This window comes from Mastigoproctus giganteus, chromosome 12, assembly GCF_048544385.1.
Source record: "Mastigoproctus giganteus isolate SK-2022 chromosome 12, ASM4854438v1, whole genome shotgun sequence".
Lineage (NCBI taxonomy): Eukaryota > Metazoa > Arthropoda > Arachnida > Uropygi > Thelyphonidae > Mastigoproctus > Mastigoproctus giganteus.
The window spans coordinates 80,569,262-80,581,567 of record NC_143586.1 but is presented as its reverse complement, the minus strand read 5'-3'; the positions used below and the strand labels follow the sequence as shown (position 1 = coordinate 80,581,567).

Below are 12,306 nucleotides of genomic sequence, written 5' to 3'. Positions count from 1 at the left end.
TCAGATCACAACTTGGTGATTGTCTCTTCTCCAATGGAACCTTTATCTCATGGCTATTCCCAACCTCGTGTTGTTTGGCATTAGAAGAATGCAAAATGGGATGACCTGCGAGACTTCTTTTCTTCTTTACTGTTTCAAAACTTCTGATGTCAACGATTACTCAGATCGTGTCAGTGAAATTATTCTTGCAGGAATGGAATCCTTCCTTTATCCCACACTCCAATTTAAAATCTCGTCCTTTATCTAAACCTTGGTTTTCCAATAAATGTGCTAAGGCTGTTCAAGAGAAGAATGTTACATATCGTAATTGGCTTGTTTCTAATTCTTAAGTTTCATTTTCTGCCTACACTAAAGCTCGCAACAATTGTAAAGCAGTTATTAATTAGTCCAAACTAGAGTTTGAACAAGCTAAGAGTAGAAACTTGCTTCTTTCCCTAATGGTAACCGAGCATTCTGGTCTCTTGCCAAAGCTATTGGCCGCAACTTTTGCCCATCTCTGCTCCCACCTCTGTCCAAACCAGATGGTTCTGTTGTCACTTCATCCAAGGATAAAGCTCACCTGCTAGCATCCCATTTTTCTTCCAACTCATGTATTAATGATCTTGGTAAAACACCTTCCCCCCTTTCCCAAAACGCTCCATTCAATGTCTCCTGTGGTCTTCCGTCAAAAAGATGTCAGAAGGATTTTGACGAAACTTGATGATAAGAAAGCTCTAGGTCCCGATGGTATTTCTCCACTTGTTCTCAAAACCTGTGCTCCTGAACTTACTCCTATTCTTTGCTGCCTTTTTTCACTTTCTTATTCCAAAGGTGTTTTTCCTTCTGCTTGGAAATTTGCTCATATCCAGCCAGTTCCTAAAAAGGGTGACAAATCTCTCCCATCCAATTATCGTCCCATTGCAATTACTTCTACTCTTTCTAAAGTAATGGAGAAATCAATTAACCGCCAACTCTTAAACTACCTAGAAACCTTCCATCTGATCAACGATCGCCAGTACGGATTCCGTCAGTATCGATCCACTGGTGATATTCTGGCTTATGTTACTCATTTATGGACAAATCAAATTCAATGGAAAAGTTCCGTGAAACACAAGCAGTTTCTCTTGACATCCCAAAGGCTTTCGATCGTGTTTGGCATAAAGGTCTTCTAAACAAGCTTCCATCTTATGGTTTGCCAACCGTTTTTAGTAATTGGTTATCCAGTTTTCTCTCTGATCGCTCACTGAGGGTGATGGTAGATGGCTCTCTGTCTTCTAACTTCTCCACTAATGCCGGTGTCCCCCAAGGTTCAGTTCTTTCCTCCACTCTATTCCTCTTGTATATTAATGACCTGCTTCCATTGACTGGAAATCCTATCCATAGTTTTGCCGATGATAGCACATTGCATTCCACTTTGCATTTTGAGAAACCTTGTTCTGCTCAATCAGCTTCAACTTCTCGAAAATCTGCTACCAATTCCTTAAATGCTGATCTTCAGGTAATTTTCCAGTGAGGCAAAGACAACTTAGTTGATTTCCATCCTGCTAAAACTCAGTCTTGTCTTATATCTCGCAAAAAGGATTCTTCTGCTCCTATGCTTATCTTTAGTAACACTTCGATTTCTAGGCAAAATGGTATATCTCTTTTGGGAATTAGCCTGACTTCTAATCTCTCTTGGCACAAGCACATTACAAATATTGCTTCCTCTGCATCTAAAAAACTTGGTTTTCTGTTTCGCTCTTGCCATTACTTTTCTTCCAAACAGCTGCTCACTCTGTATAAAGTGCAAATCCACCCTGCCATGAAATATTGTTCCCACATCTGGAGTGATGCCTCCAAAACCTCTCTCAGGCTGCTTGATTCCATTCAGAAGAGAGCAGTTAGGTTAATTAATGATTCATCTCTAACAGAGTCTCTCCACCCGCTGTCTCATAGACGTACTGTTTCTGCTGCATGTCTCTTCTACAGATACTTCCATGGGCACTGTTCTTCTGAATTGGCTTCTATAATTCCCGCTCTCTCTCTTTCAAAACAGTCCGAACACGTGACGCCAACAGCCAACATCCATTCACTGTCCAACTCCAAACTCACAGAACAAACTTTTCATCTTCCTCATTTATTCATTCAACTGCCGTTTTCTGGAACAACCTTCCTTCATACGTATTTCCTGAAAATTACAGTCTACAGAAGTTCAAGTCCAATGTCAACAAATATCTTCTTTCGTCTTCTCAACCTCCAATCCAAGCATGGTACTAAGTACTATAGGTTCTAATACCTCTCGTGTTTGGGGTTTACATAAAAAAAAAAAAAAAAAAACTTCTAGTGATGGAAGCCATTACGTCAGAAAAACTGCAGCATAAAAATATACTTTAGAAATATACGTTAAAATATGATAAAATTTTGATAATAAAATTATAATCCACTAAATTTCCTCCCTGAAGTGGACCAAAACTTTTCAGCGTTTGTCATGCTCACAGGTTGGAATAACATTCGTCATTCGTCAGTTTTATTCCAACCTGTGAGCACAACAAACGTCCAAAAGTTTTGGTCCACTTCAGGAAGGAAATTTAGTGGATTATAATTTTATTATCGAAATTTTATCGTATTTTCAATGTATATTTTTAATGCTGCAGTTTTTCTGACATAATGGCTTCCATTACTAGAAGTTGCATGGGGTTTGGTATTTCTGGGGTTGGGCTGGGGCCTTTGGCTACAATCCTGGGGAATTGAATCATTCATGGGCTGAGGTGAGGAACACATTTTGAGTTTTAAATTATCATTCGTTAATTCACTCATTATTATATTTTTGGATAAGAGAATTCCTATGAGACAGAATAGAAGTAAATTCCTTTGTATATTCTTAAAAGAATAAAATTTACAAAATAAAATATTTTCTTTTTCCTATTTTATAGAAACTCCTTAAATGATACAAAACGAAAAAAAATGAATGTCAATTTTGAAATCAGTACAGCACATGCTATTGTACTCATCTCTTTCCAAAGTAATGGAGAAACCTATCAACCGTCAATTCTTAAACCATCTTGAAACTTTCCAACTGATTAACAATTTACAATATAAATCTGGTGTTAATCCAGTGGTGATACCTTTGTTTAGTTTGCTCATCTTTGGATAAATTCCATGGAGATAAGCTTAAAGAAGACTCAAGCAGTTTAACTTAACCTTTCAATGGTCTCTGATCATTGTTTGGAATAAAGAACTTCTAAGTAAGCATCCATCTTATCTAACTTGACCACTCTTTTTTGATTAAAATCTAACCAAAATAAATTAATCAGGTTAATCAATGATCCTTGATCCTTCAAATAAACTCATTCCACTCCATATTATACAGATGGCCAGTTTCTGCTACATGCCTTTTCTACAGATATTTCCATGCACCCTGATCTTATGAATTAGCAACTATAAGTTTGCCTTTCTTCTAGACCAATTTGTTGTGTTGTATTTTTTTTTTTTTTTTTTGTTTGTTTGTTTGGACAAGGGGTTGTTGGATAGTTCTCCCAGTGTCCGAATATTTTTTTTTTAATCTTTAATTTAATATTATTTTTTTATTTATTTATTTTTTTTGTGTTTGTAGGACATGGGGTTGTTGGATTGTCCCCCCCCGTCCATATTTTTTTTACACATTTAATTTTTTATTATTATTATTATTTTCATTATTTTATTTTTATTTTATATATTTTTATATATATATATATATTTTTTTTTTTTTTTTTTGCTGGCTCCTGGAGTTTGGGCAGCCTGGGGGTGGGACACAGTTCTGTGTGCCTAGGGACGGCCATCGGAGGGGAATGTCTGGGTAACAGCTGCTCCCAGGTGGGCACAGAGGCCTCTTCTATACATGGCCGTATTGCAGAAGTTCTGCGTAAATTCAGAAGTCTGGGTGCCACTGTATACATGATGATAATAATATAATAATAATATGTTGGTTTTTTTTTTTTTTTTTAGGAGCGCTAGCAACTAAGGCCATATTGCTCCGGGGATATGCGGTGGTCATTCCCTGACCTTTCCGCATTTGGTATAATAATAATAATAGACCAATTTAAATACATGCATCAAATAGTCAACATCCACAATTCACAGTTCAACACCACAGTCAGTGCGCTAACTTTCCACTTCTTCATTTATCCTTTTTACTTCTGTTCTTTGGGAATAACCTTCCTGCTTATGCATTTCTTGAAAATTACAATATACTGAAATTCAAGTACAGTGTCAGCAAGTATCGTGTTTTTACGTGTCATAATTGTCACCAATTATGTAAACTCTAGGTTTACATAATTGGTGACACTAAACATAATACATTTCATGTTTAGTGTCACCAATTAAAAAAAAAACAAAGAGAGGATAAAACTGGTGCTGTGCTTATTTCACCTTTTTTTTTTTTGTACTGTAGCCCTCAGAATGGCAACATAATAACTACAATCAGCATGAAAGAACTGTGTAATGCTAATTGCAATTAGCTAACAGTAAAAGTACACAGATTAAAATATTACAGAATATTTTGATTCCAATATGAATATTCCAATATTCATATTAGAAAAATTACATTTGAAACCTCAATCAAGCCAAATGTCTTTTTTCCAACGAGAACAAAACAAAAACTAACCTTTTTTGATTTCTTCTTTCCTACTGATACTTTACTTGTGGAAATATCAAAATAAGGATGGTCAGCCATGCAAATGTGTAAAACTGGATTCAATAATGTTATATGGTAAAGCCGCAGTGGAACAAATGTTTGTAAAGCTTCTATTTCCATTTCAGTAGGCTGAAGATTGACCTCCACAGAAAATTCTGAAATACAATAATTTTCATTAACAAATAACCATGTACTGAAAATAATTTAATGTTAAAAATGTAGAATGAATGTTAAAATGCAAATAAAGAATTATTATTTAGAAAAAAATTTACTAAGAATTTGTAGCCAGCACTGACCATGGTTACAGTGAGAGAGAACAATAGTCCCCAACATTATATTTTAAATTACTAATCTGAGAGGCCCCTGTGCAAAGCCATTTCAAAGAGAAGGACTAAAGTCTGTACTTATGTCAATGAATGAAGAAATTTCTTGTAGGATGTCTCTTTCATAGCATTTTGGAATGTAGTGCTGAGTTACTTGCTCTCAGACAGAAGAAACTTGCACAAAGAAACCTCATTTAACACTTGAGCATCAGTTTTAATGAATGATGTGCAGTGACTCCTAGTCAAATCCAGCAATAATTTTAGCCTATACTACTATCTTGTAAACAACATACAAGTTTGCCTTATGTGGCATGAGCCCATAACACAAGCAATCCCTTTACTGTTTTCACTTATTTCATCCAGATATCTCTCCAACTCATTTTAAAATTTAAATAAGCTTTCCAATTCCATTGGTTTCATAGGCTATAAAAAAATTGTTTTTTTTTTTTTTTTTTTTTTTTTTTTATGAGAACCCCAAACACGAGAGGTATTAGAACCTATAGTACTTAGTACCGTGCTTGGGTTGGAGGTTGAGAAGACGAAAGAAGATATTTGTTGACATTAGACTTGAACTTCTGTAGACTGTAATTTTCAGGAAATACGTATGAAGGAAGGTTGTTCCAGAAAACGGCAGTTGAATGAATAAATGAGGAAGATGAAAAATTGGTTCTGTGGGTTTGAAGTTGGACAGTAAATGGATGTTGGCTGGTGGCGGCACGTGTTCGGACTGTTTTGAAAGAGAGAGCAGGAATTATAGAAGCCAATTCAGAAGAACAGTGTCCATGGAAGTATCTATAGAAGAGGCATGTAGCAGAAACAGTACGTCTATGAGAAAGCGAGTGGAGAGACTCTGTTAGAGATGAATCATTAATTAACCTAACTGCCCTCTTCTGAATGGAGTCAAGAAGCCTGAGAGAGGTTTTGGGGGCACCACCCCAGATGTGGGAACAATATTCCATGGCAGGGCGGATTTGCGATTTATACAGAGTGAGCAGCTGTTTGGAAAAAAAGTAACGCCGAGAGCGAAAGAGAAAACCAAGTTTTTTAGATGCAGAGGAAGCAATATTTGTAATGTGCTTGTGCCAAGAGAGATTAGAAGTCAGGGTAATCCCCAAAAGAGATATATCATTTTGCCTAGAAATCGGAGTGTCACTAAAGATAAGCATAGGAGCAGAAGAATCCTTTTTGCGAGATATAAGACAAGACTGAGTTTTAGAAGGGTTGAAATCAACTAAGTTGTCTTTGCCCCACTGGAGAATTACCTGAAGATCGGCATTTAAGGAATTGGCAGCAGATTTTCGAGAACTTGAAGCTGATTGAGCAGAACAAGGTTTCTCAAAATGGAAAGTTGAATGCAATGTGCTATCATCGGCAAAACTATGGATAGGATTTCCAGTCAATGGAAGAAGGTCATTGATATACAAGAGGAAAAGAGTGGGGGAAAGAACTGAACCTTGGGGGACACCGGCATTAGTGGAGAAGTTAGAAGACAGAGAGCCATCTACCATCACTCTCAGTGAGCGATCAGAGAGAAAACTGGATAACCAATTACTAAAAACAGTTGGCAAACCATAAGACGGAAGCTTGTTTAGAAGACCTTTATGCCAAACACGATCAAAAGCCTTTGAGATGTCAAGAGCAACTACTTGTGTTTCACCAAACCTTTCCATTGAATTAGTCCATAAATGGGTAACATAAGCCAAAATATCACCAGTGGATCGACACTGACGGAATCCATACTGGCGATCGTTGATCAGACGGAAGGTTTCTAGGTAGTTTAAGAGTTGGCGGTTAATTGATTTCTCCATTACTTTAGAAAGAGTAGAAGTAATTGCAATGGGACGATAATTGGATGGGAGGGATTTGTCACCCTTTTTAGGAACTGGCTGGATATGAGCAAATTTCCAAGCAGAAGGAAAAACACCTTTGGAATAATAAAGTGAAAAAAGGCGGCAAAGAATAGGAGTAAATTCAGGAGCACAAGTTTTGAGAACATGTGGAGAAATACCATCAGGACCTGGAGCTTTCTTAGCATCAAGATTCATCAAAATCCTTCTGATATCCTTTTGACGGAAGACCACAGGAGGCATTGAATGGAGCATGTTAGGAATGGTGAGAGGTGTTTTACCAAGATCATTAATACATGAGCTGGAAGAAAAATGGGATGCTAGCAGGTCAGCTTTATCCTTGGCTGAAGTGACAACAGAACCATCTGGTTTGGACAGAGGTGGGAGCAGAGATGGGCAAAAGTTGCGGCCAATAGCTTTGGCAAGAGACCAGAATGCTCGGCTACCATTAGGGCAAGAAGCAAGTTTTCTACTCTTAGCCTGTTCAAACTCTAGTTTGGACTGATTAATAACTGCTTTACAATTGTTGCGAGCTTTGGTGTAGGCAGAAAATGAAACTGAAGAATTAGAAACAAGCCATTTACGATATGCAACATTCTTCTCTTGAACAGCCTTAGCACATTTATTGGAAAACCAAGGTTTAGATAAAGGACGAGATTTTAAAGTGGAGTGTGGGATAAAAGATTCCATTCCTGCAAGAATAATTTCACTGACACGATCTGAGCAAACGTTGACATCAGAACTTTTGAAACAGTAATCAGACCAAGGAAAAGAAGAAAAGAAGTCTCGCAGGTCATCCCATTTTGCATTCTTGTAATGCCAAACAATAAGGTTGGGAATAGCCATGAGATAAAGGTTCCATCGCAGAAGAGACAATCACCAAGTTGTGATCTGAAGTGCCTAAAGGACCTCTCACTTCGACCTTGTACTTAGAAGGGTTGTTTGTAAGAAAAAGATCAAGTGTATTGGCTGTATGATTAGGATTGTCCGGTATTCTTGTAGGTAAATGAACAATCTGTGCTAGGTCATTAGTAATTGCAAAAGCCTCAGCATCTCGACCTGCTGGGTTGGTGTGACTAGAAAATGGAAGCCAGCTGGAGTTGTGAACGTTAAAATCACCAAGGAAAATTACCTCACTGTTAGGAAACTTAGACTGGAGAAAGTCAAGTTGCAAAGAGAGGAAGTCAAAGAGCTCCAAGTGATTAGTGGAGTTGGGAGAACGGTAGAGACAACAGATGAATTTGACACAATGAGGTAGAGAGATTTTAAGCCAGAGAAGATCAAAGAGAGGAGATTCCAAATTGTCAAGTCTCTGACAGGGAATATCAGAACGGACATATACACAAGTACCACCTTTGAGGCGAAAGGAATCATACAGCAAATAATTTGGACATCTGAGATGAGAAGTAGTTGAATCAACTGATAACTGAGATTCAGTCAGAAAAAGTACATGGGGTTTGGAAGACTGCAAGTGGAAATGGACATCGTTGAGATTGGAATTAAGACCACATATATTTGTGAAATGAATTAGGAAGTACTTGGGAGGTTTAGATCTTTTCGCAGATAAGCTTGCTCTATTATTTTGACAATTCATGGTGTATTCAATAGTAAGAAAAAGTGGGTGGGACATGCTGTATGAAGTAATGAAATTTTTGGATGTGGCGTACATGTGGTAAGAATATACCCAGATCCTTGACATAACGTGGCCTCGACAATGCTCCCCGCATACACACTACTCGGACTCCCTCCAGTCACTATCTGGCAGAGTAGAGGTAGCAAGATTATACACTAGCTGATCCGGAAGCCTCCTAGAGAGTTACCAATAGGTTTGGTCCGGTGTACTATCTAGCGGCTGGCCTGCGAACACCGTTTTAGAGCTGTACCCTCGAAATGTAAGGAATATTGGATCTCGCCACGACATTCATCATAACCTCAAAAATCATCAATCATACTGCATGATGGAAGAGATAGGGAAGGGTTGGCCGGAACTTAGCTCTAGAGACTAAACATGGGTTCCACAATTTCAAGCCTCCAATAAGCAAAGTGGTGGTATTTCACCGGTTGATGAGAGTCATCTACCACCTAGTACTGCCTGGTAACATAGAGGGGCGGCGTTCCTCCATGTGGTGTGGGCGCTACACCTCGACCCCTGCTTACGTTGGTTCACACCTGGGTGGTCACCCACCATGTACTTGTGCATGGAGGTTATACCCAAGATTACTAACAGTCCCACCATCGTGAAGGTGCAAGCAGAGGATTTGGCTGTCATAGACCGTCCGGACTTCGCCAAAATTGGGTCCACTTGACTTAAGTGTCACCCGAATATAAGTTCCATCAGCATTTTAGACTCCCAGGTAGCAAGAACAGCTTGTCTGGCATATCTGAGAGAATGTCTGTGACAACCTCAAGGACCCATTGCATATCTAGTTAGCAACTAGTTTTGTTTTTTTTTAATTAATACACATGACCCTACCTACAAACTTTTAGAAAATAGAATATACAAAATTTTTAACAGATAACGGTTTTCAAGCTGAAACAGAATCTGAAATGGTTTTTTTTTTTCCAAATTAGCAATAATAATAAGTAATTAATTTATATTGTACAATGCAATGGGAAAACTGTGCACATCAATATGAAACATAATAAATTGTACAGTCAAAGCTCTATATAATGAACCCTCAGGAAAATGAGAAAACAGTTGTTATATCAGACGGGTGTTATATTCATTGCTCATAAAATGGCATTAGCAGAGACATATGATACAAGAAAGCAAGCTTAAACAGCGTCAGCCAAAAAAAAAAAAAAAAAAAAAAAAAAAAAATCCCATTTCACACATTCATTCGGTCTAAAAGCTTGTCCAGTTCTTCCTTGAATTTATTTAAGCTATCAACTTCAACAACTACAGATGGAAGTTTGTTCCAGCAATCAACTACTCACCGGCTAAAGGCAAATTTCCGCACATCTATTCTACAAATGTCTTTCCTCAACATGAATTCATTCCTCCTCAGGTTCATAATCTGAGAGAGAGAGAGAGAGAGAGAGAGAGAGAGAGAGAGAGAGAGAGAGAGGAAGAATCCCATCAGCACTAAGCCTACTCAAACCATTCAAGGCCTTATACACCTCAATCAGATCATCTCACAGGTGCCTAGTCTCCAGACATTGCAATTGGCAGAACTTAAGCCTTTTTTCATAAGAGAACCCCTTCGTTCCCCTCACCAATCTTGTTGCCATTCTCTGTACTCATTCTAGCAACTCTACATCTTTCCTAAAATGAGGCCTGGGTGATTAATACAAGAATTAAGAATTTGCAGATAACATAACCACTGGGTGACAGTGATCACAATGTATTGATGTGGGAATTACTTAAAGATGTAACTACCATCAAGGCTAAAGAGAAGGGCTATTGCTTTCATAAAGGTGACTACAGGGATCTCAGACAGTTTTTAAATTCTGTACAGTAGGATCCAACTAAGAAATATTGTTCAAGGTTTAGGCCTAAACGGATGTCAGATGAACTAATGAGGCTCGTTTTTGTTTGTTTTTTTTTGTTTGTTTGTTATTTGGAGCATTAGCAACTAAGGCCATATTGCTCCGGGATATGCGGTGGTCATTCCCTGACCTTTCCGCATCCTCCATATTTGGTGGTGATGGGCTCGAACCCCAGTCTAATCAAGAAGCGTGTGATACGCACTGCTGCTGCTGCTCCTTCCCACCTGGCCACGGAGGCAATGAGGCTCGTGGCAGAGAAGAAAAATGTATGGGATGCATATAAAGTATCAAGTGACACAGAAGCCTATGGCAGATATAAACTAGTCTGTAATCAAGTCACAAAGGAAGTTAGGCAGGCGAAGGCAGATTACAAGAAATCCTTGGCAAAGGATGCAAAGAAAAACAGCAAAGAGTTCTTTACTTATGTAAACTCTAGAAGGAAAGGGATGAATCAGATTGGACCACTTAACATAGATGGGTTGACTACCGATGATCATGCTCAGGTAGCTGATAAACTGAATGAGTATTTTGCATCTACATTCACACATGAAGAGTTATTCAATGAGGGGAGTGCCAGAAGTTTATCAAACTCTAACAGGGAGCTAAGTGATTTTGTAATAACTGAGAGCAAAGTGGAGGAGAAATTGTTGAAGTTAAACATAAAAAAGGTACCTGGAGTGGATGGGATCTATCCAGTTATATTAAAGGAGGCAGCAAAGGAAGTAAGCAAACCCTTAGTCATAATTATGAGAGCTTCCTTGCACTCGGGGGGGGGGGGGGGAGTTCCAATGGACTGGAGGCATGCAAATGTATCACCAATTCACAAAGGGAGTTCAAAAGGGGACAGAAGTAACTATAGACCTGTTAGTTTGACTTGTGTTCAGGGGAAAATAATGGAATCACTGGTTAAAGAAGCATTGCAAGATCATCTAGACAAGTCTGCGTAATAGTTAAGACACAGCATGGGTTTGTCATAGGGAGGTCTTGTCTGACTAATTTGATTGGATACTATGATGTGGTCACAAAGTAACTGAATGCCAAAAATAATTTTATTATCATATACTTAGATTTCAGGAAAGCTTTTGATACTGTTGCACATGGAAGACTGCTGTACAAATTGGAGAGATATGGCATTAAGGATAAGTTGATCCAATGGATAAAGGGATGGTTGAGTGGGAGACAACCAAGAGTGGTAATCAATGGACACTGCTCTTCGTGGACAAATGTTATTAGTGAAGTTCCCCCAGGGTTCGGTGTTGGGCCCATTGTTGTTTTGTATATTTATCAATGATATTGATGAAGGTATATCAGGTCTATTGTCCAAGTTTTCGTATGATACAAAGGTTGGTAGGGTTGTTAATGACAGTAAAGACAGTATGCTACTCCAACTGGATCTTGGTAAGTTGGGCAAATGGCCTGAGAAGTGGTAACTGAAGTTTAACATTGACAAATGCAAAGTACTGCATATGGGTAGCAATAACTGAAGAGAAGCATACCAACTGTGTGGTACTACACTCAGGGAAGTGGAAAGTGAAAAAGACTTGGGGGTAATTGTGCAGACGACTGCCAGGGCAGGTCATGGAGTCTTATCAATGATAAATAGGAATTGTGCTAGCAGGGACAGGGAGGTGATTATCCCATTATACGAGGCAATGGTCAGGCCATACCTAGAGTACTGTGTAAAGGTCTGGAGGCCTCATTTTAGGAAGAATGTAGAGTTGCTAGAATGAGTACAAAGAAGGGCAACAAGATTGGTGAGGGGAACTAAGGGGTGCTCATACCAAGAAAGGCTTAAGTTCTGCAAATTGCAGAGCCTGGAGAGTAGGCACCTGCAAGGTGTATAAGGCCTTGAATGGCTTGAGCAAGCTGAATGTTGATGGGATTCTTCCTCTTGAAGGGGGCACAGATTCAAATTAAGGAAAGACAGTTGTAGAATAGATGTGCAAAAATTTGCCTTTCGCCAGCGGGTAGTTGATTGGTGGAACAGGCTTCCATCTTTTGTTGTGGAAGTTGATAG

General features: G+C 38.6%; 1 protein-coding gene across 2 annotated transcripts in view; it reads right to left on the bottom strand.

Annotated features, from left to right (window-relative positions):
• Vps13B (vacuolar protein sorting 13B) overlaps nucleotides 1–12,306 on the bottom strand; it is a 965,007-nt gene that overhangs the window by 798,950 nt on the left and 153,751 nt on the right. For both annotated transcript variants that reach the window (XM_090386413.1, XM_090386414.1), the window contains exon 8: nucleotides 4,601–4,785. In XM_090386413.1, the coding sequence (XP_090242539.1) occupies nucleotides 4,601–4,785 (185 nt within the window). The remainder of the gene's footprint in view (nucleotides 1–4,600; nucleotides 4,786–12,306) is intronic.